A 22,490-nucleotide genomic window follows, 5' to 3' on the forward strand; every position below is an offset into this window, starting at 1 on the left:
AAGAAAGAAAGAAAGAAAGAAAGAAAGAAAGAAAGAAAGAAGTTGAGGTAAAAAAGCTTTTAAACATATCGTACAGAAGAGGATAGGAAAAGTAATATTATTAAAAGATAGCGCTACAGAAGATTCGAACTCATGGCTATCATTATAACCTTTAGTTCACAAGTCACAGCCTCTACCGCTGCAACACGAGAACCTCTCTGAAAATTTAATCGATTTATAATGTATATTAAGTTATTCAATGTACGTATGGTCCGTGGCGGCGTGATAGAAAACTCAACTGAAACGTATCAAACAGACATAATTTCATCGGTTTACTCCGAATATATTTGTTGGCAATGTATTTAGGGTTGTAAAAATAAAATTGGAATTTTGATTCATTAACTTCCCCACGGTCGACAAAATTTAAAGAAAGAAAATTACATTGATTTCTTTTTAAACTGATTGTGTCGACCGTTAGCGTTATACTTGGAAAAATGGAAAAAAATGCCGGGAATTGAACCCACGCCCTTCCGTTAACTGTCAGTCTCCTTATCCACTGAGCTATTGAGGTGTTGTAATTTTACGTGCACCTTTGTACTATAGATTCATTATAAACGAATAAAAAGTGTTTAAAACTAATCCACTTGTTTTATGCAATAATAATTGGCTTATTGAATAGAGAACCACGGTATTCAGACCTGTTCTTCACAAATTAGATTCCAAAACTTGACATAAATAGAAAAATGCACGGTATGCAAGCCGAGTAAACAGTATAGAGACATAGTATTAAAATCTTTATTGTGTCTGCATACCGTAAAACTCGTACATTGATATGGTCTAAATTATCCCAAACAAATCAAGTAACATTAAATAGCTCAATTGGTAGAGCGCGTACCAATTAAACAGGAAAAGTTGACCGCACCAGTTCGAATCCTACATGCTCCTTTTTTTTTATCCCGATATTTTATTTTTCCTTAGTATTTACTTCTACAGAATAGATTTCAGATTTTTGTTGATCGAAATAATATTTTACAATGTGTTTGGTCAATGATGTCTTCTGCTATAAATATGAAATACTAGGGCTTGGTGATAAGCCTTTAAGTATGAAAACATGCTTAATATTCAGCTAGCTTAGTATGTATTATCAGCTGACTTCAGATATGCAAACTGTAATAACAACATTTATTTTCATTTTAGACTTTTTATAGTCTATATTTTCTTCATTTCAGCTTAATTTAGCAGTTGTCATGGTTGTGTGCAAATTCCTATTACTATTAGATACGTTGTAATAAAACATGATTTTAAACATTTGTATATTACTTTTCTCTGAGGGCTTGCAGCATAATTGATATTTTATTTTCCTTGGTATGGGTTTGTGGCTAGTAGTCAGGTGATGATGATGATGATGATGATGATGACGACGACGACGACGACGACGACGATGATGATAATGATGACGATGACGACGATGATGATGATGATGATGATGATGATGATGATGATGATGATGATGATGAACAAATCAAATCAAATCAAAGATGATAATGATGACGATGACGATGATGATGATGATGATGATGATGATTATGATTAATACAAAAAAAAAAAAAGAGGAACAAACATGCCTAGCATGTAATTCTATTTTTCACATGGAAAAATTTGACCTCTTATCTACTCGCAAACTGAGATTATGCATATCTTATCTCTTCAATAAACATTGTAAAAGTCGATTTGGCCTTGGCACGGGCCCTTGCTGTAAATATGTCACATGTTGTTCGGATTATAAAGACACAGTTTGTTGACCCTATAATGTTTGTGCACTCATAAATTGACCTCTGAGTGTATTGGGTATAAATGCATGTCCTTCTATAACAACAGGTTAACTTTCTTGTTGAATGGAGGCCTCGAGGTCACTGAACTGTGTATTTGGAGATGATGTATTTTTTGGGTCATAGCACACGTGTTAAGCAAAAACATATACTGTGACTGATACCATAGAAACGTGCTCTTTGTTTAAACATTGCAAGTAACATGAGTGGCAAACATTAATGTTTCATATTGCTTCAACCCCCCCCAAAGCAATGTTGGAGCCAATACTAGACCAATTGTCCGTTCTTGTCTCAGTATCAAAACAACATTGACTGGTGGGTGCGGGAGGGGGGGGGGGGGTGAAAATTTCATACAAAATTAAATCCTCATCACTGCCATCATCGTCACCATCACGACTCTAATAATCATCTGACATCAGTTGTATTATCCATCATCATCATCATCATCATCATCATCATCATCATCATCATCATCGTCATCGTCATCATTATCATCATCATCGTCGTCGTCGTCGTCATCATCATCATCATCATCATCATTACCTGACTACTAGCCACAAACCCATACCAAGGAAAATAAAATATCAATTTTGCTGCAAGCCCTCAGAGAAAAGTAATATACAAATGTTTAAAATCATGTTTTATTACAACGTATCTAATAGTAATAGGAATTTGCACACAACCATGACAACTGCTAAATTAAGCTGAAATGAAGAAAATATAGACTATAAAAAAGTCTAAAATGAAAATAAATGTTGTTATTACAGTTTGCATATCTGAAGTCAGCTGATAATACATACTAAGCTAGCTGAATATTAAGCATGTTATCATACTTATCAAAAAGGCTTATCACCAAGCCCTAGTATTTCATAATTATAGCAGAAGACATCATTGACCAAACACATTGTAAAATATTATTTCGATCAACAAAAATCTGAAATTTATTCTGTAGAAGTAAATACTAAGGAAAAATAAAATATCGGGATCAAAATAAAAAAAAAAGGTAGCATGTAGTATTCGAACCCGTTCGGTTAACTTTTCCGTTTAATTGGTACGCGCTCTACCAATTGAGGTATTTTAAATCTCAGAAAGAAAGAAAGAAAGAAAGATGGAAAGAAAGAAAGAAAGAAAGAAAGAAAGAAAGAAAAAGAAAGAAAGAAAGAAAGAAGTTGAGGTAAAAAGCTTTTAAACATATCGTACAGAAGAGGATAGGAAAAGTAATATTATTAAAAGATAGCGCTACAGAAGATTCGAACTCATGGCTATCATTATAACCTTTAGTTCACAAGTCACAGCCTCTACCGCTGCAACACGAGAACCTCTCTGAAAATTTAATCGATTTATAATGTATATTAAGTTATTCAATGTACGTATGGTCCGTGGCGGCGTGATAGAAAACTCAACTGAAACGTATCAAACAGACATAATTTCATCGGTTTACTCCGAATATATTTGTTGGCAATGTATTTAGGGTTGTAAAAATAAAATTGGAATTTTGATTCATTAACTTCCCCACGGTCGACAAAATTTAAAGAAAGAAAATTACATTGATTTCTTTTTAAACTGATTGTGTCGACCGTTAGCGTTATACTTGGAAAAATGGAAAAAAATGCCGGGAATTGAACCCACGCCCTTCCGTTAACTGTCAGTCTCCTTATCCACTGAGCTATTGAGGTGTTGTAATTTTACGTGCACCTTTGTACTATAGATTCATTATAAACGAATAAAAAGTGTTTAAAACTAATCCACTTGTTTTATGCAATAATAATTGGCTTATTGAATAGAGAACCACGGTATTCAGACCTGTTCTTCACAAATTAGATTCCAAAACTTGACATAAATAGAAAAATGCACGGTATGCAAGCCGAGTAAACAGTATAGAGACATAGTATTAAAATCTTTATTGTGTCTGCATACCGTAAAACTCGTACATTGATATGGTCTAAATTATCCCAAACAAATCAAGTAACATTAAATAGCTCAATTGGTAGAGCGCGTACCAATTAAACGGGAAAAGTTGACCGCACCAGTTCGAATCCTACATGCTCCTTTTTTTATCCCGATATTTTATTTTTCCTTAGTATTTACTTCTACAGAATAGATTTCAGATTTTTTGGATAAGCCTTTAAGTATGAAAACATGCTTAATATTCAGTTGATCGAAATAATATTTTACAATGTGTTTGGTCAATGATGTCTTCTGCTATAAATGAAATACTAGGGCTTGTTAAGCCTTTAAGTATGAAAAGGCTTAATATTCAGCTAGCTTAGTATGTATTATCAGCTGACTTATATGCAAAGACATCATTGACCAAACACATTGTAAAATATTATTTCGATCAACAAAATCTGAAATTTATTCTGTAGAAGTAAATACTAAGGAAAAATAAAATATCGGGATCAAAATAAAAAAAGGTAGCATGTAGTATTCGAACCCGTTCGGTTAACTTTTCCGTTTAATTGGTACGCGCTCTACCAATTGAGGTATTTTAAATCTCAGAAAGAAAGAAAGAAAGAAAGAAAAGAAAGAAAGAAAGAAAGAAAGAAAGAAAGAAAGAAAGAAAGAAAGAAAGAAAGAAAGAAAGAAAGAAAGAAAGAAAGAAGTTGAGGTAAAAAAGCTTTTAAACATATCGTACAGAAGAGGATAGGAAAAGTAATATTATTAAAAGATAGCGCTACAGAAGATTCGAACTCATGGCTATCATTATAACCTTTAGTTCACAAGTCACAGCCTCTACCGCTGCAACACGAGAACCTCTCTGAAAATTTAATCGATTTATAATGTATATTAAGTTATTCAATGTACGTATGGTCCGTGGCGGCGTGATAGAAAACTCAACTGAAACGTATCAAACAGACATAATTTCATCGGTTTACTCCGAATATATTTGTTGGCAATGTATTTAGGGTTGTAAAAATAAAATTGGAATTTTGATTCATTAACTTCCCCACGGTCGACAAAATTTAAAGAAAGAAAATTACATTGATTTCTTTTTAAACTGATTGTGTCGACCGTTAGCGTTATACTTGGAAAAATGGAAAAAAATGCCGGGAATTGAACCCACGCCCTTCCGTTAACTGTCAGTCTCCTTATCCACTGAGCTATTGAGGTGTTGTAATTTTACGTGCACCTTTGTACTATAGATTCATTATAAACGAATAAAAAGTGTTTAAAACTAATCCACTTGTTTTATGCAATAATAATTGGCTTATTGAATAGAGAACCACGGTATTCAGACCTGTTCTTCACAAATTAGATTCCAAAACTTGACATAAATAGAAAAATGCACGGTATGCAAGCCGAGTAAACAGTATAGAGACATAGTATTAAAATCTTTATTGTGTCTGCATACCGTAAAACTCGTACATTGATATGGTCTAAATTATCCCAAACAAATCAAGTAACATTAAATAGCTCAATTGGTAGAGCGCGTACCAATTAAACGGGAAAAGTTGACCGCACCAGTTCGAATCCTACATGCTCCTTTTTTTTTTTATCCCGATATTTTATTTTTCCTTAGTATTTACTTCTACAGAATAGATTTCAGATTTTTGTTGATCGAAATAATATTTTACAATGTGTTTGGTCAATGATGTCTTCTGCTATAAATATGAAATACTAGGGCTTGGTGATAAGCCTTTAAGTATGAAAACATGCTTAATATTCAGCTAGCTTAGTATGTATTATCAGCTGACTTCAGATATGCAAACTGTAATAACAACATTTATTTTCATTTTAGACTTTTTTATAGTCTATAGTTTCTTCATTTCAGCTTAATTTAGCAGTTGTCATGGTTGTGTGCAAATTCCTATTACTATTAGATACGTTGTAATAAAACATGATTTTAAACATTTGTATATTACTTTTCTCTGAGGGCTTGCAGCATAATTGATATTTTATTTTCCTTGGTATGGGTTTGTGGCTAGTAGTCAGGTGATGATGATATGATGATGATGACGACGACGACGACGACGACGATGATGATGATAATGATGACGATGACGACGATGATGATGATGATGATGATGATGATGATGATGATGATGACAAATCAAATCAAATCAAAGATGATAATGACGACGATGACGATGATGATGATGATGATGATGATGATTAATACACAAACGAAAAAGAGGAACAAACATGCCTAGCATGTAATTCTATTTTAACATGGAAAAATTTGACCTCTTATCTACTCGCAAACTGAGATTATGCATATCTTATCTCTTCAATAAACATTGTAAAAGTCGATTTGGCCTTGGCACGGGCCCTTGCTGTAAATATGTCACATGTTGTTCGGATTATAAAGACACAGTTTGTTGACCCTATAATGTTTGTGCACTCATAAATTGACCTCTGAGTGTATTGGGTATAAATGCATGTCCTTCTATAACAACAGGTTAACTTTCTTGTTGAATGGAGGCCTCGAGGTCACTGAACTGTGTATTTGGAGATGATGTATTTTTTGGGTCATAGCACACGTGTTAAGCAAAAACATATACTGTGACTGATACCATAGAAACGTGCTCTTTGTTTAAACATTGCAAGTAACATGAGTGGCAAACATTAATGTTTCATATTGCTTTAACCCCCCCAAAGCAATGTTGGAGCCAATACTAGACCAATTGTCCGTTCTTGTCTCAGTATCAAAACAACATTGACTGGTGGGTGCGGGAGGGGGGGGGGTGAGAAATTCATACAAAATTAAATCCCTCATCACTGCCATCATCGTCACCATCACGACTCTAATAATCATCTGACATCAGTTGTATTATCCATCATCATCATCATCATCATCATCATCATCATCATCATCGTCATCGTCATCATTATCACCATCATCGTCGTCGTCGTCGTCGTCATCATCATCATATCATCATCATTACCTGACTACTAGCCACAAACCCATACCAAGGAAAATAAAATATCAATTTTGCTGCAAGCCCTCAGAGAAAAGTAATATACAAATGTTTAAAATCATGTTTTATTACAACGTATCTAATAGTAATAGGAATTTGCACACAACCATGACAACTGCTAAATTAAGCTGAAATGAAGAAAATATAGACTATAAAAAAGTCTAAAATGAAAATAAATGTTGTTATATCCAGATGGAATCGATGTGTTGGTTAACAATGCAGGTGGGTCACGATTTTCTTTTCACATTATTAATAAGCCAATAATTTAAAAGTCCAAAATAGTATTAAGATTTATAAAGTGCATTTTTATTCTAAAATTCGTAATTTATACTTCCCCCAACCGTGTTTAATTTCTAAAATGAACCATAGACGAACGGACGATATTTTTTTCCTGGTCAACATTTGCATCTCATAATACATTTATAATGATGTACACCAGTATATGAGGCTAGGTTCCGCTATGTTCAGTTTGATTTATTGCCATCGTTATTTCCTCTTACTTCGAACCCACAACCTCCAGATCCATAGTCCAGAAGCTATACTACTATGCTACGAGTCGTCTTGCCAGAAAGACTTTTGTTCATCATACTTTAAGCGCATACGCACGATAAACTATTACTAGTCTATTACTAATATTAATAATCACCGAGCAATAATGAACCTTGCCTCTGACTATGCGGTCCCTTTGCAAATGTTTATCGGTAACAAAGAAATCGCCACCCGGTATAGCATAATTTAACACATACTTTTAAAGTATGATGTTTTGCATAGACTCTTCAATCGAGTTTGGTGATAAATAATAAAATATAGGTGTTCATAACTTTAAAAATATTTGTCAACTTGTGAATCAAATGTGAATTAAGAAATATATTGCATTATATCCTAACAATTTTGATTACCCTTTTGCGTGGTTCGCAAATAATTTGAAGAATTTTTGCATTGTTTTAGAAAATATTCCACCCAGTTATGTATCACCACGTAGTCATTTTAATTCCAGGGCTTATACCACTAAATCAGACTTCTGCCTAAGTTTATCAGTCATATAGTGCCATCTTTACATACAAAATGTGACAAATTGATACAATATTAGCAATTTTAGTGTTCAAAACCATGTTTGAATAGAATTTCTAAATGTGAATGCCACACAGCTTAAAATAAAACAGGAATATTTGGTCAATAATTACGGCTATCTGCGCATGAATATACAAGGCCAAAATGTAGTTAGCAGTCGGAGTTTTATGTATCGCTAGTTTTCTCAACAAGTAGACGAGCAATGTTCATAATATTGAGCCATTCATGCTTTGTTATGAAAAATATTCTTCTCTAAGATGATACAGAATTTATAATTCGAAACTGCAAAGAAAAAAAATCTTCTTTTGCATAAAAAAAAAAGTTACGGAACTTGCGTGGCAAAATCAATGACGACGATTTTAGTGGTGTGCGGTGCTTTCCAATATAGACACGTCTACGTCTACGTCTACGTAAAATACTAGGCAGAACCCATAAGTCAGGGTGTAGAGCCAAGGGTGAGGTCTATGCTCATGTGCGGTGCATTGACCAGATGTGCAGACAGTGCTATGTACAAGATGACAAACATCGTGCGAGTAAAAAGGGTGGCCGCTTAGATGCTGGCTGTTACTGCTCCCCGGAAGACCTCCACTGAGGGGGCGGTCAAGATTGATGCGGGGAGGGCATTCCACCAAATAACTGTGCGAGGAAAGTATGAGTTCTGATAAAGTTGGATGCGTGCTGGAATAATCAGGAATTTATTTGGATGGAAGTATCTGGTGCAGGTTGTTGACATTGGAGTGAGGTAGTGCTCTGGATTGATGGCAACCAGCTGTGAACGGATCTTGTACATCAAGATGAGGCTTGCTGCCTGGCGTCGCTTCTCGAGGGTGTCCCATTGAAGTTCTTCCAGCATGGCCGACACACTATCTCGACGTTGGTATCTTTCTAGAGTGAACCTTGCAGCCCGGCGTTGAACCATTTCAATCCGCGTCCCGTCTTTCTTGATGTACGGGCTCCACACGGCACTACTATACTCCAGATGTGGACGAACCAGCTTGTCAACCAATGTCTCGCAATATTGTCCGCCGCTTTACATCGCTCAGCTAGGCGAAGTAGTGTATATTTATTCGATGTGAGAATCTGTGCATCACTGTCAGATAGTTGGTGTGGTTGAATCATTCCTCGTAGCCAGGTAAGTCTTTGCAAATTAGTTATAAGATGCAACGTGTCATTTCAAGACTTCCCACGGACAGGCCTCTCAGGCTCAGTGTTACTACACACGCTACACCAATGTACACCCATCATTACATCCATGCATCGCATACAGTACATGTCAATCAGGTATGTGAGTTTCGGCTTTTAATATACTGCAGCTCCATACGTTTGATGTATGTACGTATCAGCTAGAAATTTCAACAGCTTTGAGCTTTCAAAGTTAAACACTGCTTGAACAGCTGTACACGTGACGATCCAACCGCGATCAAATTAGGTCCTATCACATAAATTTCAAACTACAACACGAACGAACAACCCTTGTTGTGGATATAATAATTAAAGCCATAACGTCTCTGTAAAAATAGATTAGTAGATCCTGCACATGTACGTACATGTACTGTGCATACGTGTTGGACAAATATTTCCATCGTAAAACGCCGGTTCCATCGTTTTATTCAAAATCTCGGATTTTGACAAAACTACAGCACCTAAAGTCTTGATTTTTGCAGAGTATCTTTATTGACTAAAGTACATTACAATTGTGTAGAAACCAGAATAAAAAAAAAATTGAGGGCATTCTCCTCAGCAAATGTTATGATAATATGGCTTTAAGTCTTAATTATAGTACTAAACTAATCACTAGTCATGCTAGTGCGATGGCATGGCCATGGTTGGATTCACTGCGGTACGCACTCATAGGCGAACACGCTGCCGGTGTACATGAAGCTTCACATCACATTGGAGGCTAGTTCCATCTAGATCACTTGCCCACTTCTCAGTCATTCTGTCGGACGGGTCGGCCTGACGTTACTTGTGATAGATCGCTTCTTCCATTGCTCGAGAAGTTTAGCCAAGAATTTGCTCACCGATAGCTTCACATTCTAGGCTAGAGACCATTGCATTCAAAATTTAGTAGGATTCGCTGAAGCATGACACCATATAAATTAAAGCAATGGAAGTTCAGAAGTAAACACAGCCGATAACCACAGGCGATTGCATCAAAAATGTTGCTAAAATTACAATAAATAATCTCCGGTGCAAAAAATTGCACCGCTGTCTGACCAACAAAACATGGCAAAGCACTCTAGCATCGAATGAGTACTGGTAACTATCGTGTGCAAATTTGAAGCTGGAGTTCTCAAATAACCCATTGGTTGCTTTTGCCGAGATTTGGCTGTTCCATCTCGGCCCCTGTCTTACAAAAAGGGGACACTTGAATTGCTGTTGCATTCAGTGGGTGAAATCACAAAACATGCCATTGCATTGTCCGAAAGTGCATGGGCAGGGCGGATTTAGGGGGGCGCAGCCGGCGCGCGCCCCTCTATTTTTTGACTAGCAAAGGGCGCCGGCCTAACTTAAAAATACAAAAAATGAAAGAAATTTAAAAAAATGAACAAATTCGGCCATGAACAGCAAACAATGGGCCAAAACCGTTGAGTGACCCCCATAACACCATTTTTTCGTCGTCGACCAAAAGGCACCCCCTCTATCAAAAATTCCTGGATCCGCCCCTGATGGGTGCTGCAATAGATCTAAACAGCCCGACCGAGAGAATGTCTGTCAAAGGGGACACCCTCGTGAAATCCCTATTGGTTTGTGCAGGACCTCTTAGTTCAAGACAATTTCCCCTGTGGTGCAACGGTGTATGTCCCCTTCGTGTCTGAGGGGGTGAGCCAAATGGAATTCAGCCAAATCTCAGCAAAAGCGATCTATTACAAGTGACGTCATGCCAACCGACAACCGTACATTTCATGATTTAAGTTATGAACTTATGATATTAATTCAACGCTGATCGACCAAAAAAAAAAAGCAATAGCAAAGGACTCTAGCATGGAATTCGTATCTACATGTGCACATTTGACGCTAGAGTTAATCTCAAAGTAACTCGGTTCAGGTCACAAAGGATGCAAAAATGCATAGGCCTACCGTACGCTACTTTATCTCATTATTGACCCAAAACTGGCAGCGTGCAAAACCACATACATATACTGTAGTATTTGCTGTTAAATTTTGTTTACGGTTTACATACCCGTTACTTTTCCAAAAGTATGTAGTTTTGCATACATGCATGTATGCAAAAGTACATACTTTTGCAAAATAATTTTCCCTATGTAGTCAGTCTCCTGTAGCCATTTATGCAATTTGTACATACATGTACCGGGTATACATGCAAAAATACATATTTATTTATTTATTTATTTATTTTTATTTATTTATTGGAACATACACTTTTGTATCAGTGGCACACGCCTAACCAGCGGTGCGTTCAAAAACAACATTATAATACAAGAAACAAATTAAAAGACAAATGAATATGTACATGTAAAATTGTGGCATTAATACGAAAGCAAAAGAAACTGTCTGTCTTAACCCAAGTTGGTTTGAAATGGGTCGTTAGCAGGAAATAAAACAAAATGTAGAAAATGAAAATATAAAATTAAATTACATACTGGCATGACATGACAATTAATGGACATTAAATATTCTTCAAGACAGAGGATCTCAAAGACCATGCACGTTTTAAATAACTTTTGCAAGACACATCAAAACAATTGTTGACTTCTTCATTCTCACAGTCCCAGGGGTTCCCAACATAAGGCACAGTTTACATCCAAGTCCCCGCCATAAAAAAAATGCCAGAACATCTCTAAATTCTGGTCCGAAAGATTACGCTCTAGCTCGGAGAATTCTTCAGTACGTATATCATTCAGGGCGGTGCATGTAAAGAGGAAATGGCGAAGATCTTCTGTACCATTTTGCACAACGGACAATTTTCGTCCATGCCTACAGTCCAGGAATGAATTCTACCATTAAGGGAAGAGTGTTAGACCGTGCCTTAAATTTGAAACTTGCTCCGTGGAAATCGGTTTTTTCCAAAAGATACTTCTCCATTCTAAGTTCTTTCTTATACAAAACATAGTCATTAAGAGAAGATTTAGCTTTGGCGTTATCATACCAATTACTCTCGTACATTTGTTTGTTGGCTTCCTTAAAAACGTTTTTGCCCAGCGTGGATTTGCTGTTGAATCGTACCCAAAAATATAGTCTAAATCGCATTTATTAAGAGCGGATCGGACAGAAGACAGCCATTTAAATCTAATTTGATCGATATTACAGTCAAGACTTAATAATGCATTGAACAGTAATTTGGGCCATCGATGCATGTCCATACAATTAAGGCGCGCATAGAAATTTACCTTGATGCGATCTTGAATAGTAGCAATTGACTCCCAGCCCAAGTCCCCATAAAGAGCAGCGATAGGGGTATTACGAGAAGCCTTCAGGATGGATCGCGCCATTTGAGTTTGCAGATTTTCAATACTTTTGGTATCCGCTACATTGCAAATCCACACCGCGCTAGCATAATTAATACACGGAAGGGCTAGAGAGCGCCATAGAATATCCCCATAATAAACTCTATTGAAATCATCTTGACCATCAAGGATTGACTTAATATACCCAATAATTCTATTACCCTTTTAATAACTTCCGAAACATGTGTGTGATCGGACAAATTGTTGTTTATGTGGACACCAAGATATTTATATGAATCACAAGTAGAGATGGTGCTTTCTCCTAATTTCCAGAGCATGTTTTTCCCCTGCCTATTGGATTCTTTACCTATGATCATAACATTCGATTTGTCATAATTAAAACCAAGCCGCCAGGTGCGCGAAAAAGACGAGGCGACGTCAAGCATATTTTGAAGTTCATTTGCATCATTAGCAATTAAGACAATATCATCTGCCCAGAACAAACACCCTATTTCTACATCGCAGATACGCACACCTAAATTACAATCCTTTAACATTTTAGCAAACTCATTTATGTAGGCGCAAAATAAAATTGGGGAAAGCACACAGCCCTGTTTCACGCCGTCTTCTATGTTAAAAAGTCTGTATCAATATCCCCAAAAGTTACCTTGGCCTGAACATCAGTATACATACTATCGATGAGTTTCCATATACTACCTCTTATTCCTAATTTCCAAGCGATGGAGAGGAGACCATCTCTCCATACCGTATCGAACGCCTTCCGGAAATCAAGGAAGGCCAGGAAGGTTGACTTGTTTTCAGCCAATCTCATCGCAGCAATACTCTTTAGTGTGAAGACGTGTTCCTCACACCTATGATCCTTCCTGAACCCGCCCTGAATTTCTGAAAGAACGTTATGATCTTCTAGAAAAGTGGAAATGGCTTTGGATACAATGCGATTAAAGATCTTTGACACACATGATGTTAAAGTAATACCTCTATAGTTACTAAGATCTTTCTTGTCGCCTTTCTTAAAAATTGGTATAATGATGCCCTTGTTCCATTCTTTTGGAACGCTTTTTAATATGACTAACCTTTTAAATAACATGTGAAGAGATTTTGCTAGGTAATCCCCACCATTCTTAATAAGTTCATTAGGAATCGAATCTAAACCAGGCGACTTATTATTTCTTGCTTCACTAATGGATTCAATGACATCCTCAAGTTCTATTTCAATATTATAGAGTGTTTCATTACCAACTTCATCGTTACTATCATTGTTAAGATTCTTAAGATAAGTAGCATTACATTTCATATCATTTGTGAACTCCTCTTGATGCAAACATTTATTCATTTTACCCAAAGAATGGAAATATTGAAGCACGGTTTGATTCATTACTTTACGGTCATTTGTGACATTACCAGAAGTCGGAACTTTCAAAGCATAAATATTATTGCTTTTAGTTTTTGGCCCGCGCAAGTTTTTCCAAAAATCCCTACTTGACGGGCCCCCTTCTTTTGAAATCTTGATACTGCGATCGATTCTCATTTGAGTTATTCGATTCTGAATAAGCTGTTTAGCCCTTGTCTTTTTATCAATATACTCTTTCCAAAGCGCATCCCCTTGATCTCTATCATCAGAACCTGAAGAGGCCACCTGCGGTGAGCTTGACAACTACGCTTCCTGTCCTTAATGGCATTATCAATTGTCTTGTCCCACCATTGTTTCTGCTTACCATTATGCGTTTTCACACCAATTGTATTATTAGCTATTAAGAGGAGCTTATCTTTCCAGCTTCCCCATAGAGAATCAGGATCCTTAAAAGAATCAGCGCGCCAATCATTAAAATGTGTCTTAATTTGGTTCCCATACTCTGAAAAGTCCTGATCTTTTTGATATCCCAAACAATTCTTTTGTTGTGTGTCTTATTCTTAATTGGCTTAATACAAAATGTCATATTCAGGAATAATATGTTGTGGTCACTACCAATATTAAATTTACGATCTTCATCCACGATCATTTCTTTAATACAATGATAAGTACTATCTGAGACTAAAAAGTAGTCAATTGTGGAAGAATGAGGATGACGAAACCATGTTATTTTCCCGATACATTTACGGGTGCAATTTACAATTGTTAAATCAGAGTCATCCCTAAAATTAATTAGTTTCTTACCATTACTATTAAGTATCGGGTCACCAAAAGGAATGTTACTCCCAATTCTGGCGTTGAAATCCCCATTACAACTATATGGGGTCTTCAATTTCATTAGACTCTTGAATTTTTATAATCTCGGAAAGCAGTTGATTGTACAATTCTTCGGTTAAATTTGAATCTTTTCCTTCTCCTGGAAAATAAGCACAAGCTACATACATGAATGAATTGGTACCAACTTTAAGTTTCACCCACATACGTTCAAAATCATCAGAATTTGTATCAAATACATCATCATTTACAATCTCAATATGATCAGCGAACAACAAGCCGATACCACCTCCACCCTTGATTTGTCTATTCTTACTGAACCATTTATACCCTTCAATATTGACTTTATCATCGTTCTTCAAGAATGTTTCTGCAATACCAAAAATGTCAACCTGGTTGTCCTTTAAGAATTTCGGAATTTCATACAAACTGGAATTGACTCTATTTACATTGTTAAAAGCAAGCTTTAAATCAACTTTTACTTTACCATTTCTTGTTTTGTTATTCTTACCTCTTCTATGCCTTCTGTGGCACTTGTTTTCTGCACGAGCATTTTTGTTACCACGATCAACGCTATTCATATCTTTAATAACCTCGTTGCAATTTATATTACTACTTTTACTATCATGATTTGATATAATACTAACATTATTGCACGTGTTGTTCTTAACCATGTTAACGTACCTTTGCTTACAAGGACCTACAACCTTTTTAACATGCTTAATACATTTGTCAAACACATTAGATTTAGAATCATTATGCAATTTACCTTCCTTGCCACTAGGGCCCTTATCAGTTACCATTGGCGTCTCATTATCATTTACTTGTAACTCATCATTTAAGATATTAAACATATTATAAGAGCAAAAATAGTCCATTGAGTCCGTTTTGCCGATGTCCGTAACCAGTTTATCGGCACGCGTGACATGGCCATTTTTCTAGCGGTTGGCACAAAAATATGATAAATGTCCATAATCTCCACAGGAGTAACACTCAACTGGATCAGTATACCTACAGTTACCGCGATTATGGTTTAGGCCTCCACAGTTGAAGCATCCACTATAAGGTCTAGAGTCCGTTCTGCGATTCGAGTTTCTAAATTGTCCGCGATTATGATCATGCTGATGAACCCGGCGGTGAGTTGAATGGCGTTCGCGATTCGGCCTACTTACGTGCACGTTCTCGTTGGGCCTACTTCTTACGTTGCTTGTGGCTTTTCCGCGCGATCGCGTGTAGAATAAGGTATGGGCCTTGTTGAGGTTACCAAGAAGTTGGCGTGTTCCGTCTTTAGTAAGGTGTAGTCCTTTTTTACCGAGTAGTTTGCGATTTACCTTTCCATTAGCGATGAAAGTGCTATCATGATCCACAAATTCTGTGTTGTTCTCAGCGGCGTATTTCCTCATTTCCGTATTCAATTTCTTGACTCGCTCTTGCTTTACCTTCTTGTCCGCGCGAGGACACACTGATGAGATGACTTTCTTGGTGGTCGGGGCACAAACATGTAAATCATTTAAGAGTTCCTTGTATTCACGTATTCCTTCTTGCATCTCATGATCTGATGAACAATTGTTAGTTCCAACGTGCACAAATACAGTATCAAAACTGCTTATATCCACGTCCTTTAGTTCCTTCTTTACATCTGAGACATGGCCACCGCGGATACACTTTACCTTAGTCTTGATGAGACCCCTTTCGTTTAAATCTCTAATCATTGAATCACCAATAATGAGCGTATTATGATCCGAATTTTCAACATGTTCAAAGCCAGAGTCAGATTCCACATATGTATCATCTGAATCGACAGATTCCTGCGTGTCGTTACTAGAAACATCGCATGATGTTGTATCAGATGGTATTCTCGCTGCTTCAGAGAGTTCTGAGATCAATGTACTCTGTTCGTGTACAAGTTTCGCTAGGGTCGAGTTCTCATTTCTTAAGTTCGATATTACCTTTTCTTGCGCACTCTGACGTTCAGTTAACTCTTTGATCACTTGTGGGATAAGTTTACATGAGGGACATATCCACATGGACGGTCTCGACGAGGGTTTAAGCCCTACACATTCTCGATGGTAAAGTTCCTGGCAAATAGAGCACTCCAAAGATTTGACGCGTGTCTCCAAGTGTTGGTGATGACATGTTGGCACACACGAAATTCTACTCGCGGTCATAGGGATTGGAGTTGGAGTTGCAGTTGTTAAAGTCCTCGCGGTCATAGGGATTGGAGTTGGAGTTGTTAAAGTTGGTGATCCCTGAGGTACTGGAGCGGGTCTTAACGGCGTGCTAATGCTGAGAATGCTCTGCGATAACGACAACTGTTCAGTTGCTTCCAGCCTGCTTTTTCTTGTATGCACATGAGCTTTCAGTTTCTGGCATATGTCAATTATTTGGTTGGCTATTTCTGTGCGATCTGCACTCTCTGGCAAAATTGATGAAAGTGTTGCCCTGATAATGGGCATCATGACATTTGTGTTCACACCATTAAGGTCCTTGAGGTTCATTTTGTTGATAGCTTCCATATTTTCCGCTAGAACTGCTGATGTAGCTTTGCTGATAGTTAACTGGTTACCCTGCTTAACTTGTTGTTTACTTGTAGATGTTGCCATTACCTTTGGTTTTGCTCCTTGCCTTATTGCTTCACAGTCATTACATAAATAGTAGTCACATTGACGGCTACCAACATCCTTCTTGGTTTTCTTGCAGTCATAACATTGACGCATGATGAAGTTCCAAAAAACGACTCAGGAGAATAAGTCCAGTAGAATCCAAGAAAGAGGATGAAATAAAATACAATAAATATCCAATGTGGAATAATAGTAGCGAAGCAAAATATACAGGAAAATATATTCCGAATAATAATTAATTAAATAATTATTAGGCCTGTATGTTGTCGGAGCTCATTGAAAACACGTCTGCACGATACGATGACCGGATGTATACATACTTTCATAGCAGTGACAAAACAGAAAATTAAATGAAATGAAATTTATTTTACGCAAAATGGAAATATAATACCCGACTCAAGAGTCAAGAACATTCAACAGCAATTTTGGGGTGGCCTGGGCTCGCATACAGATGTGAGATTAATTTGACAATGTAATTTATGTGTCAAATGCGCATATTAATAGCAATAATTGGCGGTTTAAATGTAAATGACTGCCAATATTTTAATTCTGTAAGCATATGGCCGAATATGATTATTTTGGGTTGATTTTGTGCAATTTATGGACTATAAATTTGATGTTAACTACCGTCACATTTTCTTGAATAAATAAAGCGACATACATGTGAAAATTAATCGAGAAAAAAACAATTTTTGTCAATAATAATATAAACCTGTAAATAAACAAACTGAAATAGAAGCGGTATACCTGATCCACTGAAAAGGCATGCTGTGCGGCTGACTACATTGTTAGCACAATAGCTTGGTGTGTACCTTCTATACAATGTTACGTAAATAATTCAATAGATGTTCCATCAGTCTCACCTCCCTGGTTCCTGGGACACATATCGCGCACCATCATACATTGAAACATTCATAATTTACAAACTATAGACCATATGATATTATAGCAAAATTATACATTTTCTTGAAGAAAGAAGTCTACTCTTTCCAAAAAAGGCCAAGTCTTAAGCAGTCCAAGCAGTATTCCTGTATTTTCCACAAATATTTTGACTGAAAATTTTGTAATATGTCATTCCGTGTACATCATAACAGTTCATCAACTAGTGGCAACCTTTTCAAAGTATATATTTAGGTGGGCCATTGCCTCTACTTTGCACTGATAAGGTTGGGTTTTTTATATGTGCTGTGGTTTAGATGTTACATGTTTTTGAGGCGGTGCTTCTTGTTGACATCATTTTCATGCATACAAGGATTTGCACAGACTTGCCCCTACTGACATTTAAATGCCATATTTGGACAGACTGGACATTTTCCTTTCAGAAAATATATACATTTACTATGATAGGGTCTATATTTAGTAAATTAGGAGTGTTTCAATGCAATATGATGCTCGATCCTTGAAATTTACTGCACAAAGGAACACCATTTCATTACACACGACCATTTCCATTTTCATATAAAAATGCAATACAAAGTTAAGAGAGGGAGATCAGTACTGCATGCAAAACCACATGGTTTTGCAAAAAAAAATACATTCTTTTTTGAAGTATGTGGTTTTGCATACATGTATATGCAAATGCAAATACATTTGTAAATTATAACAAAGGTTTTTAAATACTAATATGCAAATAAGGACATAAATATTCATAATGATATGCAAATAACATGGCACAAAACTATACTGCACGTCAGGCCACCATTACAATACCAAGTTTGAAGGTGATCGGTGATTGTGTTTAATCTGCAGAGTGGAATAATGAAAATGTAGGTAAAATTTGCAAATAAGCTCATTTATATTCATAAATATGCAAATAAAATGACACAAAAATACAACACATCAGGTCACCATATCCAATCACTATACCAAGGTTGGAGTTGATTGGTCTTTGCGATTAAGCTGCAGAGTGGATTAATGAAAATGTAGGCAAAATAATTATGCAAATTAGCTCATTAATATTTTCCTGTCTGATAGGCTAATCAAACAGTTCGCTGCTGCTTAGAGATAAAATCAAACATGCATGTATAGGCAAAAAACATTGTAGGAAAGACTAAAAACTGTGGATGGTAACATAAATATATTGTTATGAGAAGTTCTTCTTCAACCTATATTTTTTCTTTTCCAGATTTTGCATGTTGAAAGTAGCCGGAGAGAGCTGAATGTGAAACGAGATTTAATACAACAAGAGTGCTGTAACAGTTGCAAAAATGCTTTCCTGTTCTCTCTGCTGAACCCTACAAGAGCTGCAATCAGACAATGTTGTACATTTTACAGGTGCTTGAGTCAGGTAATGTGTATCATGTAGCTCTATGAGCAGGGCTGCAAGCGGCCATCTATTTCCTATATTTTTAAGATTTTTCTATTTCCTTAGAAAGTTTTTAAAAGCCCTATAATCCCTATATTTTCATATAATTGGAATATTTTTGGCTGAAGGTCTTTTAAAGTAAATGCCTCCCTGGACCCCCCCCCCCCCTCAGGCTTATTTGTATACATTTATATAATTACAGGTTGCATTTTTGCCCTGCAATTTCAGTTAATTCTCTAACTTCTTGGGGCTTTAGCCATGAACCTACACTAGCCCTTTTCACAGTTCATATTGAGTTTTTGCTTATAAAATAGAGATAATCAGTGTGATGTTGTATGCTGCTATCTTGTGGGTGCACGCTGACGCTGCGATGGTAGTTCGATCTCCATAAGTGAACAGCTAAACGCACCATCGATGCGTGGCAAGCTGCGACCTGCACGTAGTGTCTAACGCATGAACACACAGATTTGTATCCACAAGATGGCGAAATTGGCTGACAGCCCCTATTAATCCCAAGATCGTTAAAACCATTTCTTGCAACAATACAAATAATTTGAGACTAGTTTCATCAAAATCAGAGCAAGTTCCATTTTAGCCCCCATCGGGGGAAAATTGGACCTATGACGTCCCAATTTTACTCTTTTGCCCATAACTCCATAACCGTACATCATAGATTGGTCAAACTGCCTTTACCCTGTTCTTCCTCGGAAGTAAATAACTAAATGTTTGTTATTTTTAACTTTTTAGGGCGAACTGACCCTACCATATGGGCCATCCTGCCCCGCTCCCTAAATTTGTTTGTCTGCTTTACTCTGTTAGTATTGTAAGGCTTGCAGTCCTGAGATTGGGTTTGTATGTAGCCAAGACACATGGCTCTCATATAGGTCAGTCAGGTCCCTTCTAACCTTAAAATTGACATAGATACTAGTCGGAAAAAGGGCAAAGACTCCTCGGTCTCCCCTATTGCACTATTTGAAGTTGCTTTGTCTATATAAATCTTATTCCACTTACCAATTCTGGAAACAATATTATCCAGATACACAAGACAAATATTCTTATGCATGTCATTTTAAGTGTCCATGTGCCATTTTCAAATTAATGTAATACAAAAGCAACCTGGTCCCAAATGCTTTTGAACTATGTTTATTCAAACAAAAGAAAGGAATTTCACTATTGCTGGAGTGTGGCTAACAGTACGAGTAGATCAGGACATTAAATTAAGTTCCATTAATTATAGAATTTACTGTTCCAAAATGCTAATAACACATTCATGAGTATCCACAGTCAATTGTACAAATGTATGTATTTCTTATTATCTTCTCTTTCTCTGACTCTTTTTATCCATAGAATCATTTGATGCCCTCATATGCTACAAGGGAACAAGTGACAACAGCGACACAATCATTCATGTTTAGCAGCGGGAAAACTTTCTCAATTGTCAACATCCACAGATGTGTATACAAATGAATGATACAAGCTGCATAAATATGATGAACAAAATAATATATACACTATATCTATTTAAAAATGCAAGGCTTTTAAGACCAGCACATTTACATGGATTTGTTTTGAAGGAAATGTCAGTGACTGGTCATTTCATATTACCAGTGTTACCAGAACTCATTGTAAAGCTGACAGCATGGCTAAAAATTCAAGTCAAATCCCTACCTTATTAGAATGAGAAGCATGTTATTAAAACATATGGAAACTATATTTGGCAAATAATGTAAACTATAATTATATTGTGAATGATTAGATTTTGTGAATGATTAGCCAAGTCAAGTCCAGTCAAGTCAAGTAATACTTTATTGTACTATTCAGCAAATTACTTCAGCTGTGTCCTTCTGCTCTTTCTGATTATCATGTAAAAAGAACTACAATCTTAGAAAAAATAGTTTGAACACTTTTAAGGCCTTATTGGAAATGGTCCCCCCTTCCACCCCTGTACAATATTAGCATGCCCAATATGCGCCATTATGCGCATCTTCACCATATCTTCTCCCAACATTGTTTGGTGGGGAAAGGGGAGGGAGTATGCTTAAGATGAACATTGAGAAAACACTACTACATGTATAATCCTTAGTTTCCAGTGGACATAGTGTGCACACTATACTAAGAAGAACATGGGAATTACAGTGGGTGTTCGAACACATTTTTTTCCGGGATTGTAGGTCACACATTGTTACCCAGTTTGATCAAAATGTGTATCAAAATAACCAAATTGTTGAGACCACATGTCACATTATCATAAGGCATAGGTTTTTAAACATTTAGACACATCTGCTTCTGCTTGAGAACATTATTACAGTAGCCCTGAGTAATTCAATTTGAAAATTTGTCTTTGTTTACAATTTAAAGCTACTGCATGAAAGTTGGGAATTCCCTTTACCGTGTAATCACAGTAAACAAACTCAGGAATATTTATGTACTCACAATTCCCTAGTGTAAAGTAGATATAACATCATTTTGGAAATTCCCCAGGAAGTGAAAGGTTAATGTTTAAAATTAGGCTTGGGAATTTCCAGATTACATCGTATTTTGTGAAAGAGTGAATATGTAATTTGCTAATAGAACTGGGCATTTATTTATTTTTATGTATCAGAACATTATAAATCATATTTTACTTTTATTTATTCAAATACTGTTAACTTTTCAAACATTTTTTTCTTGTGCATTGACTGCATTCTGAAGTGAATTTGGGTGAAAGGTGTGTTTGGCCTTGACGACTCGGTAACAATATTTGACTCACGTTGCTGTTGAATCGCACCTGCTGTCCCAAATCTACAGAGTGTATAAACATTATTCATACATATAGATAATACAACTTCTAAGTTTCCCCTGATAAATGTTTGAATAAATTAATGTAGTTTTAGCCGATTTAAAAACAGAAAAAGCATAACATATAAAAAACAGGTTGTGCATCTTCAGTGTTTTAAGGAAATCCATTCAAGCTATTTTAAGTTACTATGAGTAGTTGAACAAAGTTTGACCATGTTTTAAGAGAGCTGGTCTCCACTATATTGAGAGCAGGTCTCTTATTTAATCCCTTGAAAAAGAAAAAAAATGTTTTTTAAAAACATCGGATTTTAAACTTTGTTTATATGTTTAGTGTTACTGTTACTCCCCCATTGATGTTGTCATATTTCCCCTG

The 22,490-nt window shown here is 36.3% G+C and overlaps 1 protein-coding gene and 1 long non-coding RNA gene across 3 annotated transcripts in view; both read left to right on the top strand.

Annotated features, from left to right (window-relative positions):
- LOC140167954 (uncharacterized) overlaps positions 1–22,490 on the top strand; it is a 48,990-nt gene that overhangs the window by 21,996 nt on the left and 4,504 nt on the right. The window lies entirely within an intron of this gene.
- Positions 7,697–21,400, top strand: LOC140167949 (uncharacterized). Of its 2 annotated transcripts, none has more exons than XM_072191239.1 (4): positions 7,697–8,190; positions 8,793–9,079; positions 19,160–19,321; positions 20,687–21,400. In XM_072191239.1, exons 2-4 carry the CDS (start codon positions 8,957–8,959, stop codon positions 20,804–20,806), a joined length of 405 nt encoding a protein of 134 aa, XP_072047340.1. In that variant the 5' UTR covers positions 7,697–8,190; positions 8,793–8,956; the 3' UTR covers positions 20,807–21,400. The 2 variants fall into 2 exon arrangements, 1 of the variants encoding a protein (XP_072047340.1); XR_011861100.1 differs by having other exon boundaries at positions 7,709–8,190; positions 8,793–8,930.

The sequence above is a fragment of the Amphiura filiformis genome, chromosome 13 (genome assembly GCF_039555335.1).
Source record: "Amphiura filiformis chromosome 13, Afil_fr2py, whole genome shotgun sequence".
Lineage (NCBI taxonomy): Eukaryota > Metazoa > Echinodermata > Ophiuroidea > Amphilepidida > Amphiuridae > Amphiura > Amphiura filiformis.